Source organism: Oncorhynchus kisutch, linkage group LG17 (assembly GCF_002021735.2).
Source record: "Oncorhynchus kisutch isolate 150728-3 linkage group LG17, Okis_V2, whole genome shotgun sequence".
Classification (NCBI taxonomy): Eukaryota; Metazoa; Chordata; class Actinopteri; order Salmoniformes; family Salmonidae; genus Oncorhynchus; species Oncorhynchus kisutch.
The window spans coordinates 79,447,610-79,467,423 of NC_034190.2; the positions used below are offsets into that span (position 1 = coordinate 79,447,610).

Sequence of the window (19,814 nt, forward strand, 5' to 3'; positions counted from 1 at the left end):
TACTGAGAGGGGGAGGGTCACCATGTACAGAGAGGGGAGGGTCACCATGTACAGAGAGGGGAGGGTCACCATGTACAGAGAGGGGGGGGTCACCATGTACAGAGTGAGAGGGGGAGGGTCACCATGTACAGAGTGAGAGGGGGAGGGTCACCATGTGCAGAGTGAGAGGGGGAGGGTCACCATGTACAGAGTGAGAGGGGGGGGGTTCACCATGTACAGAGGGGGGGGGGGGTCACCATGTACAGAGGGGGGGGGGGGGGTCACCATGTACAGAGTGAGAGGGGAGGGTCACCATGTACAGAGAGGGGAGGGTCACAATGTACAGAGAGGGGGGAGGGTCACCATGTACAGAGAGGGGGAGGGTCATTATGTACAGAGAGGGGGAGGGTCATTATGAACAGAGAGAGAGGGGGAGGGTCACCATGTACAGAGAGAGAGGGGGAGGGTCACCATGTACAGAGGGGGGGGGGGTCACCATGTACAGAGAGGGGGGGGGGTCACCATGTACAGAGAGGGGGAGGGTCACCATGTACAGAGAGGGGGAGGGTCACCATGTACAGAGAGAGAGGGGGGGGGGGGTCACCATGTACAGAGAGAGAGGGGGGGGGTCACCATGTACAGGGAGGGGGAGGGTCATTATGTACAGAGAGAGAGGGGGAGGGTCACCATGTACAGAGAGAGAGGGGGAGGCTCACCATGTACAGGGAGGGGGAGGGTCATTATGTACAGAGAGGGGGGGGGTCACCATGTACAGAGTGAGAGGGGGAGGGTCACCATGTACAGAGTGAGAGGGGAGGGTCCCAATGTACAGAGAGAGGGGGGGGGGGTCACCATGTACAGAGGGGGGGGGGGTCACCATGTACAGAGAGGGGGAGGGTCACCATGTACAGAGAGAGAGAGGGGGGGGGGTCACCATGTACAGAGAGAGAGAGGGGGGGGGGTCACCATGTACAGAGAGAGAGGGGGGGGGTCACCATGTACAGAGAGAGAGGGGGGGGTCACCATGTACAGAGAGAGAGGGGGGGAGGGGTCACCATGTACAGAGTGAGAGGGGGAGGGTCACCATGTACAGAGGGGGGAGGGTCACCATGTACAGAGGGGGGGGGTCACCATGTACAGAGAGGGGGGGGGGTCACCATGTACAGAGAGGGGGGGGGGGTCCCCATGTACAGAGAGGGTGGGGTCCCCATGTACAGAGTGAGAGGGGGGGGGGTCACCATGTACAGAGTGAGAGGGGGGGGGTCACCATGTACAGAGTGAGAGGGGGAGGGTCAACATGTACAGAAAGGGGGAGGGTCAACATGTACAGAGTGAGAGGGGGAGGGTCACCATGTACAGAGTGAGAGGGGGAGGGTCACCATGTACAGAGAGAGAGGGGGGGAGGGGTCACCATGTACAGAGGGGGGAGGGTCACCATGTACAGAGTGAGAGGGGAGGGGTTCACCATGTACAGAGGGGGGGGGGTCACCATGTACAGAGTGAGAGGGGAGGGTCACCATGTACAGAGAGGGGAGGGTCACCATGTACAGAGAGGGGAGGGTCACCATGTACAGAGAGAGGGGGGGGTCACCATGTACAGAGAGGGGGAGGGTCACCATGTACAGAGAGAGAGGGGGAGGGTCACCATGTACAGAGAGATAGGGGGAGGGTCACCATGTACAGGGAGGGGGAGGGTCATTATGTACAGAGGGGGGGGGTCACCATGTACAGAGTGAGAGGGGGAGGGTCACCATGTACAGAGTGAGAGGGGAGGGTCCCAATGTACAGAGAGAGGGGGGGGGGTCACCATGTACAGAGGGGGGGGGGTCACCATGTACAGAGAGGGGGGGGGTCACCATGTACAGAGAGAGAGGGGGGGGTCACCATGTACAGAGAGAGAGGGGGGGGTCACCATGTACAGAGAGAGAGGGGGGGGTCACCATGTACAGAGAGAGAGGGGGGGGTCACCATGTACAGAGAGAGAGGGGGGGGTCACCATGTACAGAGAGAGAGGGGGGGGTCACCATGTACAGAGAGAGAGGGGGGGTCACCATGTACACAGAGAGAGGGGGGGAGGGGTCACCATGTACAGAGTGAGAGGGGGAGGGTCACCATGTACAGAGGGGGGAGGGTCACCATGTACAGAGGGGGGGGGGGGTCACCATGTACAGAGAGGGGGGGGGGTCACCATGTACAGAGAGGGGGGGGGGGTCCCCATGTACAGAGAGGGTGGGGTCCCCATGTACAGAGTGAGAGGGGGTCACCATGTACAGAGAGGGTGGGGTCCCCATGTACAGAGTGAGAGGGGAGGGTCCCCATGTACTGAGAGGGGGAGGGTCACCATGTACAGAGTGAGAGGGGGGGGTCACCATGTACAGAGTGAGAGGGGGAGGGTCACCATGTACAGAGTGAGAGGGGGGGGGGGTCACCATGTACAGAGTGAGAGGGGGAGGGTCAACATGTACAGAAAGGGGGAGGGTCAACATGTACAGAGTGAGAGGGGGAGGGTCACCATGTACAGAGAGAGAGGGGGGGGTCACCATGTACAGAGAGAGAGGGGGGGAGGGGTCACCATGTACAGAGGGGGGAGGGTCACCATGTACAGAGAGGGGGGAGGGTCACCATGTACAGAGAGGGGGGAGGGTCACCATGTACAGAGAGGGGGGAGGGTCACCATGTACAGAGAGGGGGGGGGGTCACCATGTACAGAGAGGGGGGGTCACCATGTACAGAGAGGGGGGGGTCACCATGTACAGAGAGGGGGGGGTCACCATGTACAGAGAGGGGGGGGGGGTCACCATGTACAGAGTGTGAGGGGAGGGTCCCCATGTACAGAGTGAGAGGGGAGGGTCACCATGTACAGAGTGAGAGGGGAGGGTCACCATGTACAGAGAGGGGGAGGGTCACCATGTACAGAGAGGGGGAGGGTCACCATGTACAGAGTGAGAGGGGAGGGTCACCATGTACAGAGAGGGGGAGGGTCACCATGTACAGAGAGGGGGAGGGTCACCATGTACAGAGAGGGGGAGGGTCACCATGTACAGAGAGGGGGAGGGTCACCATGTACAGAGAGGGGGAGGGGCACCATGTACAGAGAGGGGAGGGTCACCATGTACAGAGAGGGGAGGGTCACCATGTACAGAGAGGGGGGGGTCACCATGTACAGAGAGGGGGAGGGTCACCATGTACAGAGGGGGGGGGGTGTCACCATGTACAGAGAGGGGGGGGGGGGTGTCACCATGTACAGAGAGGGGGGGGGGCACCAGGTACAGAGAGGGGGGGGGTCACCATGTACAGAGAGGGGGAGGTCACCATGTACAGAGAGGAGGAGGGTCACCATGTACAGAGGGGGGGGGGGGGTCACCATGTACAGAGAGGGGGGGGTCACCATGTACAGAGAGGGGTAGGTCACCATGTACAGAGAGGGGGAGGGTCACCATGTACAGAGAGGGGGGGGGTCACCATGTACAGAGACGGGGAGGTCACCATGTACAGAGAGGGGGAGGGTCACCATGTACAGAGAGGGGGAGGGTCCCCATGTACAGAGTGAGAGGGGAGGGTCCCCATGTACAGAGAGGGGGAGGGTCACCATGTACAGAGTGAGAGGGGGAGGGTCACCATGTACAGAGAGGGGGAGGGTCACCATGTACAGAGAGGGGGAGGGTCACCATGTACAGAGAGGGGAGGGTCACCATGTACAGAGAGGGGGAGGGTCACCATGTACAGAGAGGGGGAGGGTCACCATGTACAGAGAGGGGGGGGGGTCACCATGTACAGAGAGGTGGGCTCACCATGTACAGAGAGGGGGGGGGGTCACCATGTACAGAGAGGGGGGGGTCATCATGTACTGAGAGGGGGAGGGTCACCATGTACAGAGTGAGAGGGGAGGGTCACCATGTACAGAGTGAGAGGGGGAGGGTCACCATCTACAGAGTGAGAGGGGGAGGGTCACCATGTACAGAGTGAGAGGGGAGGGTCACCATGTACAGAGTGAGAGGGGGAGGGTCACCATGTACAATGTGAGGGGAGGTCACCATGTACAATGTGAGGGGAGGTCACCATGTGCAATGTGGTGGGGGGGTCACCATGTACAGAGAGGGCAGGGTCACCATGTACAATGTGAGGGGAGGTCACCATGTACAATGTGAGGGGAGGTCACCATGTGCAATGTGGTGGGGGGGGTCACCATGTACAGAGAGGGCAGGGTCACCATGTCCAATGTGGGGGGGGGGGGGGGTCACCATGTACAATGTGAGGGGAGGTCACCATGTCCAATGTGGGGGGGGGGGGGGGGGGGGGTCACCATGTACAATGTGAGGGGAGGTCACCATGTACAGAGAGGGCAGGGTCACCATGAACAGAGTGAGGGGAGGGTCACCATGTACAATGTGAGGGGAGATCACCATGTACAGAGTGAGGGGAGGTGGGATGTAGAGATGGAGATCATAATTTGACATTCACCAATCGAATCAACACTGGGTTACCTGCTGTGACACCCTTTGCACTGAGACCACCATGATGACTGGTGTGTGTGTGTGTGTGTGTGTCTGTTCATTTCAAAATGCTTTGCCTTTCAGCACATGACGTGCAGCAACCCAATGTCATCAAGTAGATCCAAGTGGAATTACACCAAGACTGAGTGCCCAAGGCATGACAGTACATGTGATGCCAACCGACTAATAGCACAAACACGCAGTTTCGTACCCCCCCCCCGCCCCCTCCTGCAAGATCCGGGCAAGTCTGACAAAGTACATGTTTTACGGCGTTAACACGTGTATTTTTCTCTTAATTCTGTATAACCCTGCAGTGCTCCATGCTGGGAATCTCCTGAGTATGGATAAAATACCCCTAGCCCCAGGTATTGTGTCCCTCTCTCTCCCTCCGGCGCATGTTAGTGACATTGGATCTACTTTGGGTCGATGGAGGATACTGACGAGTCAAGCTGTCACAATCATGTTCGCAACTCATGTTCGGCATGAGTTAGCTCTAACGGGCGGACGTTATTGCCTTGCGGGTGCAGATGGGCGAAATCACTGGGGTGGCAGGGAAGGGGCATGTGGCACATGCAGGGTGCTGACTGGATTTCACTACACCTGGGTTCAGAGTGGCGCCTTCAGGACTCCTAACAATTTTCTGCCTCTAAAAGCAGCGTTTGGACAAAGGGGGTTCAACTGAAATCACAGAAAGGAGAGAACGAGAGAAAGAACGAGAGAGAGAGCGAGAGAGGGAAGAGAGAGCGAGAGAGGGAAGAGAGAAAGAAGAGAGAGCGAGAGGGAGGGCGAGAGAATTAGAGAGAGAAGGGAGAGTGAGACGAGAGAGCGGGAAGTGAGGGAGAGTACAGCAAATAGATACACAAACAGTCAAAGCAGACAAAGAGATCTGGAAACAGGAAGATGAACAACAGTGTGGTCATTACAGTATGTGTTGATGACAGAGACAAGAGAATGCAGTATAGAAATAAAAGAATAATGACAAGTTCTCTAGTAGATAGACTATCGAAGATGGTTTAAGTTCTCTAGTAAACTCAGCAAAAAAAATAAACGACACTGTCCTTCAAAGATAATTGGTAAAAATCAAAATAACTTCACAGATCTTCATTGTAAAGGGTTTAAAACACAGTTTCCCTGCTTGTTCAATGAACCATAAACAATTAATGAACATGGACCTGTGAAACGGTTGTTAATTAAGACACTAACAGCTTAGTGACAGTAGGCAATTAAAGTCAGTTATGAAAACTTAGGACACAAGAGGCCTTTCTACTGACTCTGAAAAACACCAAAAGCAAGATGCCCAGGGTCCCTGCTCATCTCCGTGAATGTGCCTTAGGCATGCTGCAGGGAGGCATGAGGACTGCAGATGTGGCCAGGGCAAAAAATTGCAATGTCCGTATTGTGAGACGCCTAAGACAGCGCTACAGGGAGACAGGACAGACAGCTGATTGTCCTCGCAGTGGCAGACCACGTGTAACAACACCTGCACAGGATCAGTACATCCGAACATCACACCTGTGGGACAGGTACAGGATGGCAACAACAACTGCCCGAGTTACACCAGGAACACACAATCCCTCCATCAGTGCTCAGACTGTCTACAATAGGCTGAGTGAGGCTGGACTGAGGGCTTGTAGGCCTGTTGTAAGTCAGGTCCTCACCAGATATCACCGGCAACAACGTCGCCTATGGGCACAAACCCACCATCGCTGGACCAGACAGGACTGGCAAAAAGTGCTCTTTACAGACGAGTTGCGGTTTTGTCTCACCAGGAGTGATGATCGGATTCGCATTTATCATTGAAGGAATGAGCGTTACACCGAGGCCTGTACTCTGGAGCGGGATCGATTTGGAGGTGGAGGGTCTGTCATGGTCTTTACTGGGGTGTCACAGCATCATCGGACTGAGCTTGTTGTCATTGCAGGCAATCTAAATGCTGTGCGTTACAGGGAACACATCCTCCTCCCTCATGTGGTACCCTTCCTGCAGGCTCATCCTGACATGACCCTCTAGCATGACAATGCCAACAGCCATACTGCTCATTCTGTGTGTGATTTCCTGCAAGACAGGAATGTCAGTGTTCTGCAATGGCCAGTGAAGAGCCCGGATCTCAATCCCATAGAGCACGTCTGGGACCTGTTGGATCGGAGGGTGAGGGCTAGGGCCGTTCCCCCCAGAAATGTCCGGGAACTTGCAGGTGCCTTGGTGAAAGACTGGGGTAACATCTCACAGCAAGAACTGGCAAATCTGGTGCAGTCCATGAGGAGGAGATGCACTGCAGTACTTAATGCAGCTGGTGGCCACATAAGGTACTGACTGTTACTTTTGATTTTTACCCCCCCCCCCCTTTGTTCCATGTTTGTTAGTCACATGTCTGTGGAACTCGTTCAGTTTATGTCTGTTGTTGAATCTTATTTTCATACAAATATTTACACATTTGCTGAAAATAAACGCAGTTGACAGTGAGAGGACATTTCTTTTTTTGCTGAGATTAGATAGACTATTGCAAGATGGTTTTAGTTCTCTAGTAGATAGACTATGGAAAGGTGGCTTCAGTTCTCTAGTAGATAGTCAGACTATTCAAAGATGGTTTCAGTTCTCTATTGGAGAGACTATAGAATATGGTTTCAGTTCTCTAGTAGAGAGACTATAGAATATGGTTTCAGAGCTCTAGTAGATAGTCAGACTATTGAAATGGGTTCAGTTCTCTAGTAGTCAATTGTTTCATTTGATTCAAAGTGCATTGATTGACTCCCGGTAAGAACACTTTGGATAAGTGCAAACTGTAGTAGAATGTGCCTACAGTTTTCCATTACCTATTCAATTAACTTTTCTGGTTCAATGCAAGATGTTACGACAGTCCAACAACATTAGATTTATCCAAAGTCGACTGAACATCAATTTAGAGCGACTTGAGTCAGTAATCTAAAAATCCTATATCATAAATACAAGTTCATATCACTGCCTGTCTATAGGGAGAGTAGCATCTGGCTTGAAGAAAATATAATCACTATTGAGGCGACTGTAATCTATATCCGTCTCCATTTAAACGTGCTAATTGTCAGAACGGTGGCGGCTGCAGCAGCTGCCACTCAACTGTAACACGCAGATGACACAGCTGGGCTGTCTGGGCCGTGGTTGGATGCTGCTAAGGACACTTCATTACTTAATTAGGCACCTCTGATTAATTATTCTCCATTGAGCTGCAACCGGGGCAATTAACACGGAGCTCCTAATTGAATGGATTTTTCAATGATTATATTTATTTTCCAGCTTTAACAATCCTTCATGTGTATAACAATGGAGATTATTTTTCCTTTCAATAACCACCATCTGTTGATGACTAGGAGGAAAACTCACTTCAATTCTATCTGAACTATTGTGTTGAAAAGTACTTGGAGCAGAACTTTAATTTATTCATAATTTTTTTAGAAGTCCAATGTAAAATTATTGAGAGACGCACAATTAAAAAGTGCTACAATTAACAGGACAAACGCTTGCATACTAAACAAAAAGGCCTTGTGGGTGAAATACCATGGTCACTTCCCTTACTACCTACCTTACCAGTGATGTCATGTACAGACACGTGAACAAAGATGGAGGCCGCCTCCATACCTTCCAAATACACGTGGCGATAACCTACATTAAAAAAAAAGCACACACACAAAATATGACAATGAGCCCAGCGACATGGAAACAAACAGAACAATGTTTCATATCTCTGGACTCTATGTTAGAAGACCAATGAAAGAACCATGAAGCACTACTAAAATCAGAGAAGGCCTCAAAAGTTTTCAAATAGCACAACAATCATAAACTGTTCCCAGTTCACAACATAACACTACTAACAACTACAGTATAAACTAACACACATACTGAACTGTTCCCAGTACAAAACATAGTACAAACTGCTAACAGCTATATACACACACTAACACACACAGCCTATACCAGGGTTACCCTACTGACGGCCCGTGGTCGAATTTGGACATAAAAGATACCAGCTAATCAGCTCCAAGTGATTAAACTTTGGGAAACCTGTTCTAAAGTATCCCCACATGTAATAGAAAGATATATTGCATGTAAGCAAGGTTTGAAATGATTATGTTTCAGTCAAATATTATCTCTGTTTGGACTTCTTGAGGTCAATTTGCAGTCTACAAATGATTTGTAATTATGTTCCAGTCCCCTGATCAGCCGCTCAAGAAACAAAACCCGGGCCGCGGCTGAATCTAGTAGGATGATCCCTGCCCTATACTAACAGATCGAGTAGGATGATCCCGGCCCTATACTAACAGATCGAGTAGGATGATCCCTGCCCTATACTAACAGATCGAGTAGGATGATCCCGGCCCTATACTAACAGATCGAGTAGGATGATCCCTGCCCTATACTAACAGATCGAGTAGGATGATCCCTGCCCTATACTAACAGATCGAGTAGGATGATCCCGGCCCTATACTAACAGATCGAGTAGGATGATCCCTGCCCTATACTAACAGATCGAGTAGGGTGATCCCTGCCATATACTAACAGATCGAGTAGGATGATCCCTGCCCTATACTAACAGATCGAGTAGGATGATCCCTGCCCTATACTAACAGATCGAGTAGGATGATCCCTGCCCTATACTAACATATCGAGTAGGATGATCCCTGCCCTATACTAACAGATCGAGTAGGATGATCCCTGCCCTATACTAACAGATCGAGTAGGATGATCCCTGCCCTATACTAACAGGCCAGTTGAGTGTCCGACAACAAAACAGTAGTGGTTGGGGGTGTGCTGGATTGAAGGAGGATGTAGGTAGACACCTGGTATCATGCTGTTGAAGGCAATGGTGCGCTGGCCAATGAAGTCCTGGCCGATCGGGTCATGGTCCCACACCAGGAAACGTACCAGCGCCAGCTCGGGCATGTGCAGTGTGAACACCAGCGTCTCCTCCCACATGGGGTTAAAGCCTGGAGAGGAGAGAGGGAGGACAGGTGAGCGAGGAAGAGAAAAAGAGACAGAGAGAAAGATAGATTGAGATGGGCAAAAAAAAAGAAAGAGGAGGAGAGAGAGCGAGAAAGAGAAAGAGTAGGAAAGAGTGGGAGAGAAAGAGAGAGCGAGTAGGAGAGAAAGAGAGAGCGAGTAGGAGAGAAAGAGAGAGAGCGTAGGAGAGAAAGAGAGAGAGCGTAGGAGAGAAAGAGAGAGAGCGTAGGAGAGAAAGAGAGAGAGCGTAGGAGAGAAAGAGAGAGAGCGTAGGAGAGAAAGAGAGAGAGCGTAGGAGAGAAAGAGAGAGAGCGTAGGAGAGAAAGAGAAGAGTAGGAGAGAAAGAGAAAGAGAGTAGGAGAGAGAGAAAGAGTAGGAGAGAGAGTAGGAGAGAGAGAAAGAGTAGGAGAGAGAGTAGGAGAGAGAGAAAGAGTAGGAGAGAGAGTAGGAGAGAGAGAAAGAGTAGGAGAGAGAGAAAGAGTAGGAGAGAGAGTAGGAGAGAGAGAAAGAGTAGGAGAGAGAGAAAGAGTAGGAGAGAAAGAGAGAGCGAGTAGGAGAGAAAGCGAGAGCGAGTAGGAGAGAAAGAGAGAGCGAGTAGGAGAGAAAGAGAGAGAGCGAGTAGGAGAGAAAGAGAGAGAGCGAGAGAGAGAGTAGGAGAGAAAGAGTAGGAGAGAGAGAGAGAGTAGGAGAGAGAGAAAAGAGTAGGAGAGAGAGAAAGAGTAGGAGAGAAAGAGAGTAGGAGAGAAAGAGAGTAGGAGAGAAAGAGAGTAGGAGAGAAAGAGAGTAGGAGAGAAAGAGTAGGAGAGAAGAGTAGGAGAGAAAGAGTAGGAGAGAAAGAGAAAAGGCATAGGGGAGAAAGAAAAATCGTAGGAGAAAAAGAGAAAAGGAGTAGGAGAGAGAAGAGAAAGAGCGAGCAGGAGAGAGAGAGAATGAGAGCGATAGAGAGAGTAGGAAAGAAAAAGAGAAACAGAGAAAACAGAGAGTGAAAGAGCAGGAGAGAGCGCGAGAGAGAGAGCAGGAGAGAGCGCGAGAGAGAGAGCAGGAGAGAGAGCGAGAGAGAGCAGGAGAGAGCGCGAGAGAGAGCAGGAGAGAGCAGGAGAGAGAGCAGGAGAGAGCAGGAGAGAGCGCGAGAGAGAGCAGGAGAGAGAGAGAGCAGGAGAGAGAGAGCAGGAGAGAGAGAGCAGGAGAGAGAGAGAGAGAGAGAGAAGAGAGAGAGAGAGAGAGAGAGAGAGAGAGAGAGAGAGAGAGAGAGAGAGAGAGAGAGAGAGAGAGAGAGAGAGAGAGAGAGAGAGAGAGAGAGAGAACAAATAGGAGAGAGAAAGAGAGTGAGAAAGAGCAGGAGAGAGCAAAAGAGAGAAAGAGTAGGGAAGAGAGGGAGGGAGAGTAGGAGGGAGAGGGAGTGGGGAAGAGAGTAGGAGAGAGGGAGGTAGGAGAGAGGGAGGTAGGTAGGAGAGAGGGGGAGTGAGGGAGGAAGAGAGAGTATGAGAGCGGGAGAGAGAGTAGGATAAATGGAAAGTAGAGGGAGGGAAAGTAGGAGAGTGGGAAGGAAAGTAGGAGAGTGGGAGGGAAAGTAGGAGAGTGGGAGAGAGAGGAGTTAGACAGCCAGTCTCATCACTCATAAATCATTCAGTTATGGTGTGTCTGGAGACCAAGTGGTGCTAGCAGTGCACTATGCCGGTGCTAACCTCCTCAATTATACAAGACACACAAAAATGAACCCATGACTTAACCCAACCTATAAGACATAGTAGCTGGTGCAACACACATTTAGCCAACGTATTATTCAAACATACTCACCATTGTCATCCACCACCCTGGTCTGTTCCTTACAGCAGTCCACTGGTAGACCAATGATCTCCACCTCCACAAAGGGGTCGATAATCTGACAAGGCAGATGGACAGAGAAAAATTTAGAGGCTTCACCAAACCAAGTAGTAGCAGTAATAGGGACCACGGGCGGCTGGTGGCACCTTAATTGGGGAGGATGGGCTTACAGTAATTGTCTGGAACGGAATAAATGGAATCGAACACAAACATGTTTTCCATGTGGTTGATAATATTCCATTCCAGCCATTATTATGTGGCCCTCCCTTCACCTGCCTCCTGTGATGGGGACATTATTATGTGGCCCTCCCTTCACCTGCCTCCTGTGATGGGGACATTATTATGTGGTCCTCCCTTCACCTGCCTCCTGTGATGGGGACATTATTATGTGGCCCTCCCTTCACCTGCCTCCTGTGATGGGGACATTATTATGTGGTCCTCCCTTCACCTGTCTCCTGTGATGGGGACATTATTATGTGGTCCTCCCTTCACCTGCCTCCTGTGATGGGGACATTATTATGTGGTCCTCCCTTCACCTGCCTCCTGTGATGGGGACATTATTATGTGGTCCTCCCTTCACCTGCCTCCTGTGATGGGGACATTATTATGTGGTCCTCCCTTCACCTGTCTCCTGTGATGGGGACATTATTATGTGGCCCTCCCTTCACCTGCCTCCTGTGATGGGGACATTATTATGTGGCCCTCCCTTCACCTGCCTCCTGTGATGGGGACATTATTATGTGGTCCTCCCTTCACCTGCCTCCTGTGATGGGGACATTATTATGTGGCCCTCCCTTCACCTGCCTCCTGTGATGGGGACATTATTATGTGGTCCTCCCTTCACCTGCCTCCTGTGATGGGGACATTATTATGTGGTCCTGCCTCCTGTGATGGGGACATTATTATGTGGTCCTGCCTCCTGTGATGGGGACATTATTATGTGGTCCTGCCTCCTGTGATGGGGACATTCCGTGTGAATTTGACCCACAAATGATTGAGGTTTTGGATATTCCTCAAAATAAATCCATAGAAAGGTCATTGTGAGAATTTTTTTACGATAAATAAATAATGACCTCTCCTCTGTCCCCCAGCATAGAGTCTTTGGGCTTCGGTAGCTGTTGCCCACTGATGATCTTCAGCACCAGTTGTTTCTTCAGCTGCCCTGGAAATGGATCCTCTATCATGGGGTTAAAGGCACCTACAGGAGGCATGGAGGGACAAAATTCTTAGTCTTTCCCATGGTAGATACCTGGGTCATATTCAATATGAACAAAACTAAAAGAAAACCTAAACTGAAACAGGGAGGCTGAACTTGTCAAATAAGAAACGCTGATTTTTGTTTTCTGTTGCAAAAAAACGTTTTGCTACGATGTGCACTACCCTTTAGCTATGAAATCAATGTGAGGATGCCGCAACACACCTTCACACATACAGGCCGGCTTCAGGATGAAGCCACAGTTGCCGTTGCTGTTGAACTTGGCTCTGTTCAGCTGGAGAACTCTCCCTTCTGACTGGTAGTTCAACGCCACTGACAACCACACAAATCAAAACATTTCCAATTATTCCGAAAAATAAATAATAATAATAATAACATTTGAACAACACTTTTAAAATCAGAAAATATTTGGGCAAATGGATCGAAATTCTGAGGGAGCAATTGGAGAATTCACTGGCTAGAGTGGGGCTCAATATTACCAAACATGTTAAAAGTTTAAATCTGGACATGGATCCCCCCCATTACCCAGGTGGCATCCAGCATTCCAGAAGGGCTGGGGATTGAAGTTGGAAGAGTCCACACGGTAGGAGGAGGGGTAGACGCGCGAGAGCTGCCGCTGGTTGAAGTGGATGAAGGTGTCAGCTTTCTGCTGCATGATCTGGTGGGCCTTGGTCTCGCTCAGAGAAGACACCTGCCAACTGGAGCTGGCGGCTGGAAGACACACACACACACACTTTATTTTGGCTTTGGGGAAAAAAACATCAACACATGTTATTTAGATCTTTCATTGTAGTGATTAAATGAGACCACTGTCTGGACTTTAAAAACAGATACAGGAGTAGGAAAAGAGAAAAGTGCAGTATCTTTGGGACCAGTGTCTGTATAGTGAAGCAGGTACAAGTAGGGAGACGGGCCAGTGTCTGTATAGTGAAGCAGGTACAAGTAGGGAGACGGGCCAGTGTCTGTATAGTGAAGCAGGTTCAAGTAGGGAGACGGGCCAGTGTCTGTATAGTGAAGCAGGTACAAGTAGGGAGACGGGCCAGTGTCTGTATAGTGAAGCAGGTTCAAGTAGGGAGACGGGCCAGTGTCTGTATAGTGAAGCAGGTACAGGTAGGGAGATGGGCCAGTGTCTGTATAGTGAAGCACGTTCAGGTAGAGAGACGGGCCAGTGTCTGTATAGTGAAGCAGGTTCAAGTAGGGAGATGGGCCAGTGTCTGTATAGTGAAGCACGTTCAGGTAGAGAGACGGGCCAGTGTCTGTATAGTGAAGCAGGTTCAAGTAGGGAGATGGGCCAGTGTCTGTATAGTGAAGCAGGTACAGGTAGGGAGATGGGCCAGTGTCTTTATAGTGAAGCACGTTCAGGTAGAGAGACGGAGCCAGTGTCAGTACAATGAAGCAGGTTCAGGTAGAGAGACGGGGCCAGTGTCAGTACAATGAAGCAGGTTCAGGTAGAGAGACGGGGCCAGTGTCAGTACAATGAAGCAGGTTCAGGTAGAGAGACGGGGCCAGTGTCAGTACAATGAAGCAGGTTCAGGTAGGGAGACGGGGCCAGTGTCAGTACAATGAAGCAGGTTCAGGTAGGGAGACGGGGCCAGTGTCAGTACAATGAAGCAGGTTCAGGTAGAGAGACGGGGCCAGTGTCAGTACAGTGAAGCAGGTTCAGGTAGAGAGACGGGGCCAGTGTCAGTACAATGAAGCAGGTTCAGGTAGAGAGACGGGGCCAGTGTCAGTACAATGAAGCAGGTTCAGGTAGAGAGACGGGGCCAGTGTCAGTACAATGAAGCAGGTTCAGGTATGGAGAGTTTTGTTCCCCCTGCTCACCTTGCTTCTCTATGTCGGAGACGCCCACTGACTTGGTGTATTTGACCAGGTCTGACAGAGCCCTGGTCAGCTTCATGGTCTTCTTCCTGCAGGAGAACAACCAATGAGCCAGAGGGACAGATCTATGGTACATCTAAGCTTACAGTAGAGCGTCTCCCAGTACAAGTGTTTTACCTGTGGTGCAGGTATAACTTAATGGTAACAGTACCTGCTGTGATGCAGGGGGGCCCGGGTGGCGCTGCTGGTGCTCTCCTGGTCTGTGTCGATGTCTTCAAGGCTGTTGGTCTTCTTCAGCTTGACAGCCTTTTTCTGGAAGGGAAAGGTCAAATACAGTCAAACAAACAGTCACAACGGCACTATAGACTCAGGGTAGTGCATCTTATCACAATACAGCATATTACTACTGTATATTCTATCACTATACAGTCAATTATATTACTAAATCCTACCACGAAACAGTACATGATATTACCACGTCCTATACCGAGACAGCGCACTGCGTTACCACATCCCAACACAACATAGTATATTACAACATCCTATTCAGTATACTGTAATTTTACTACATCCTATCCCGTATATTAATACATCCTATCCCTATACAGTACATTATATTACTACATCCTATCCCTATACAGTATTAATACATCCTATCCCTATACAGTATTACTACATCCTATCCCTATACAGTATTACTACATCCTATCCCTATACAGTATTACTACATCCTATCCCTATACAGTATTACTACATCCTATCCCTATACAGTATTACTACATCCTATCCCTATACAGTATTAATACATCCTATCCCTATACAGTACAGTATTAATACATCCTATCCCTATACAGTATTAATACATCCTATCCCTATACAGTATTAATACATCCTATCCCTATACAGTATTAATACATCCTATCCCTATACAGTATTAATACATCCTATCCCTATACAGTATTAATACATCCTATCCCTATACAGTATTAATACATCCTATCCCTATACAGTATTAATACATCCTATCCCTATACAGTATTAATACATCCTATCCCTATACAGTATTAATACATCCTATCCCTATACAGTATTAATACATCCTATCCCTATACAGTATTAATACATCCTATCCCTATACAGTACTTTAGTACAGAAGTAGTGGACTAGTCTGCCATGTCAAACACATGGATCTAAAATGGGCCTGTGGAGACAACAGGAAGCAGGGACACCTGGACAGGAGTGGAGACAACAGGATGCAGAGACAGCTGGATAGGAGTGGACACAACATTCTGTTCTGCTCCAAAACATTTCACTGGGCCCTAACTGAACACGACCCCAGAGAGACGCACTGGGAGAGAGAGATGCACTGGTAATGGAGTAAGAGAGAGATCATCCATTGTTTCCAAGATCAAGGATGATCAGATCAAGGATGATCAATAGAAACAGGATGCACCTGAGCTCAATTTCAAGTCTCATAACAAAGGGTCTGAATACTTATGGAAATAAGGTATTTATGCTTTTTTTTTTAACACATTGGCAAAAATGTTTAAAAAAAATGTTTTTGCTTTGTCATTATGGGGTTTTGTGTGTAGGTTGATGGGTAAAAACAACAACTATTTAATCAATTCTAGAATACGGCTGTAACAGCTAAATGGGGAAAAAGTCAGGGGGTCTAAATGCTTTTTGAATGCACTGTAAATATTTTATATCAACGATAATATATAAATATATAATATAGTCTGCAGCACCTGACCTCACTCTACTGGAAGCTGAAGTCAAATGTCTACTGATGATCTGGTGCGTCTGTCACCAACCAAGGAGGGCCTACAACATCACCTAGATCTTCTGTACAGATTCTGCCAGACCTGGGCCCTGACAGTAAATCTCAGTAAGACCAAAATAATGGTGTTCCAAAACAGGTCCAGTTACCAGGGCTGCAAATACAAATTGCTTCTAGACACTGTTGCCCTCGAGCACACAAAAAACTATACATACCTTGGCCTAAACATCCGCGCCACAGGTAACTTCCACAAATCTGTGCTAGAAGGGCCTTCTACACCATCAACAGGAATATAAAATTAGACATCCCAATTCGGAAAAGGCAAAAAATACTTCAATCAGTTACAGAACGCATTGCCCTTTATGGTTGTGAGGTCTGGGGTCCGCTCACCAACCAAGAATTCACACAATGGGACAAACACCAAAATGAGACTGCATGCAGAATTCTGCAAAAACATCCTCCGTGTACAATGTAAAATACCAAATATATGCATGCAGAGCAGAATTAGGACGATACCCACTAATTATCAAAATCCAGAGAAGAACCGTTAAATACTATAACCACCTGATCCCAAACAAAGCCATCACCTACAGAGAGATGAACATGGAAAAGAGTCCCCTAAGCAAGCTGTCCCTGGGGCTGTGTTCACAAACACACCCCACAGAGCCCCAGGACAGCAGCACAATTAGACCCAAGCAAATCATAAGAAAACAAAAAGAGAATTACATGACACATTGGAAAGAATTAACAAAATAACAGAGCAAACTGGAATTCTATTTGGCTCTAAACAGAGAGTACACAGTGGTAGAATACCTGAGCATAGCCTTGTTATTGAAATAGCCTGTCTTCTCTTGAGAGCCAGGTCTGACTATGTGCATACTGCCCACAACATGAGGTGGAAACTGAGCTGCACCTCCTAACCTCCTGCCAAATGTATGACCATATTAGTGACACCAATTTCCCTCAGATTACACAGATCCACAAAGAATTCGAAAACAAACCCGATTTCGATAAACATCCATATCTACTGGGTGAAATACCAGTGTGACATCACAGCAGCAAGATTTGTTACCGGTTGCCACAAGAAAAGGGCAACCAGTGAAGAACAAACACCATTGAAAATACAACCCATATTTATGTTTATTTATTTTCCCTTTTGTACTTGAACTATTTGCACATCATTACAACAATGTATATAGACATAATGACATTTGACATTTCGCTATTCCTTTGAAACTTCTGTTAGTGTAATGTTCACTGTTCATTTCTGATTGTTTATTTCACTTTTGTTAATTATCCTTTTCACTTGCTTTGACAATGTAAACATGTTTTTCCCATGCCAATAAAGCCCTGTGAAATTAATTGAGAGAGATGAACTGTGAAGGTGGAGAGAGATGAACTGTGAAGGTGGAGAGAGATGAACTGTGAAGGTGAGAGAGATGAACTGTGAAGGTGAGAGAGATGAACTGTGAAGGTGGAGAGAGATGAAGGTGGAGAGAGATGAACTGTGAAGGTGGAGAGAGATGAAGGTGGAGAGAGATGAACTGTGAAGGTGGAGAGAGATGAACTGTGAAGGTGGAGAGAAATGAACTGTGAAGGTGGAGAGGAGAGCAAGAGATTAACTGTGAAGGTGGAGAGGAGAGGGGGGGGGTGATGCCCACCTTGCGTTTAGAGAAGCTGCCCATGAAGGTCCTACCCAGACGCTTGTTAGTGCTGGGGTTGGCTTCATCCCCTATTTCTGCACCATCATCACCTTTACCCTGGAAGAGAAAGAGAGTACAAACACTTTATATACATATACAAAATACCACATATATTACTGAGAGTGGCAGAATAAGCCTGGCAGAATATAGATATAAATATTTTGTGTGGGGCAGACTACATTTGCAGTGGGTGTGTGTGTGTGGCAGACTACATTTGCAGTGGGTGTGCGTGTGGCAGACTACATTTGCAGTGGGTGTGTGTGTGTGGCAGACTACATTTGCAGTGGGTGTGCGTGTGGCAGACTACATTTGCAGTGGGTGTGCGTGTGGCAGACTACATTTGCAGTGGGTGTGCGTGTGGCAGACTACATTTACAGAGGGTGTGCGTGTGTGTGTGTGGCAGACTACATTTACAGAGGGTGTGTGTGTGTGTGTGGCAGACTACATTTACAGAGGGTGTGTGTGTGTGTGTGTGTGTGTGGCAGACTACATTTACAGAGGGTGTGTGTGTGTGTGTGTGTGGCAGACTACATTTACAGAGGGTGTGTGTGTGTGTGTGTGTGGCAGACTACATTTACAGAGGGTGTGTGTGTGTGTGGCAGACTACATTTACAGAGGGTATGTGTGTGGCAGACTACATTTACAGAGGGTATGTGTGTGGCAGACTACATTTACAGAGGGTGTGCGTGTGGCAGACTACATTTACAGAGGGTATGTGTGTGGCAGACTACATTTACAGAGGGTGTGTGTGTGGCAGACTACATTTACAGAGGGTGTGTGTGTGGCAGACTACATTTACAGAGGGTGTGTGTGGCAGACTACATTTACAGAGGGTGTGCGTGTGGCAGACTACGTTTACAGAGGGTGTGCGTGTGGCAGACTACATTTACAGAGGGTATGTGTGTGGCAGACTACATTTACAGAGGGTGTGTGTGTGGCAGACTACATTTACAGAGGGTATGTGTGTGGCAGACTACATTTACAGAGGGTGTGTGTGTGGCAGACTACATTTGCAGTGGGTGTGTGTGTGGCAGACTACATTTACAGAGGGTATGTGTGTGGCAGACTACATTTACAGAGGGTGTGTGTGTGGCAGACTACATTTGCAGTGGGTGTGTGTGTGGCAGACTACATTTGCACCCAGGTCTGGTCTACAGAGCCGTGAGTGTTACCTTGGAGGGTGACTTGTCGGTGGTCTTTCCCGATGGGGGCTGAGCAGCGAGGGTGAAGCTGTCGGGGTCCTCCTGGTCACGGATCTTAGACTCCTTCATCAGGTTGTCCAGCTTCTTCTTAGCCACGTTCTCCACCTGCTTCCTGGTCATGGACGTCTGGAGGGCGGAGCAAACATAAACAGAGCGATAACCAGAACTAGCTAGTTGCTTTTTCTGATTGACAAAAGGAATGGTTGGTCGTGCAATATGTCAGCAATGACACTCGATACACAATAACGTTGATAGAAAAGTGTTGCAGTTGAGGGAAGACAACACTAATATCCTTAAATAGTGCACTATAGGGAATAAGTTGCCATTTGAAACGAGTACATATTACATTATATAACATATTTCATCAGTTGAGATAACTTCTTGATAACAATATGCCTGGTGACTTCCAGACCCTCATAACTGACTGATATAAGACATGATGGGGAGGGAGGTGGGCGAGTAACCGAAAGGTTGCTGCTTTGAATCCCCGAGCCGACTGGTGATGTGGCCTTGAGCAAGGCCCTTAACCCGAATTGCTCCTGTAAGTCGCTCTGGATAAAGTGTCTGATAAATGACTAACATGTAAATTTATGCATAATGGATTCACACTGCATTTTGTGTGATATCCTGGAGAATTAGATTACTGTTCATTATGCACTATATAATATGTTTCATATGTAAAGGCTGAAATGATACCATGGGTATGAAAGTTGAACATGCAGCCTAATTTAATTTTAAAATGGTTTAAAAGCATTTGCATGCTTCTACCACTAGGTGGCGAAGTTTACCACAAACCAACTCCCAGTCCTCTCCAAGTGCACATAAGCA

The 19,814-nt window shown here is 48.6% G+C and overlaps 1 protein-coding gene across 6 annotated transcripts in view; it reads right to left on the reverse strand.

Annotated features, from left to right (window-relative positions):
• The window catches only part of LOC109907093 (1-phosphatidylinositol 4,5-bisphosphate phosphodiesterase eta-2), a 228,799-nt gene that overhangs the window by 11,298 nt on the left and 197,687 nt on the right, over positions 1 to 19,814 (reverse strand). For all 6 annotated transcript variants that reach the window (XR_004203738.1, XM_031794730.1, XM_031794731.1 and 3 more), the window contains exons 11-20: positions 18,957 to 19,112; positions 17,743 to 17,841; positions 14,513 to 14,613; positions 14,305 to 14,390; positions 13,009 to 13,194; positions 12,688 to 12,795; positions 12,341 to 12,465; positions 11,241 to 11,325; positions 9,284 to 9,430; positions 8,029 to 8,108 (exon numbers count right to left, since the gene is read on the reverse strand). Coding sequence is in view for 5 of the 6 variants with exons in the window: in XM_031794730.1 (XP_031650590.1) it covers positions 8,029 to 8,108; positions 9,284 to 9,430; positions 11,241 to 11,325; positions 12,341 to 12,465; positions 12,688 to 12,795; positions 13,009 to 13,194; positions 14,305 to 14,390; positions 14,513 to 14,613; positions 17,743 to 17,841; positions 18,957 to 19,112 (1,173 nt within the window). In the remaining variant the exon portion in view is untranslated. The remainder of the gene's footprint in view (positions 1 to 8,028; positions 8,109 to 9,283; positions 9,431 to 11,240; positions 11,326 to 12,340; positions 12,466 to 12,687; positions 12,796 to 13,008; positions 13,195 to 14,304; positions 14,391 to 14,512; positions 14,614 to 17,742; positions 17,842 to 18,956; positions 19,113 to 19,814) is intronic.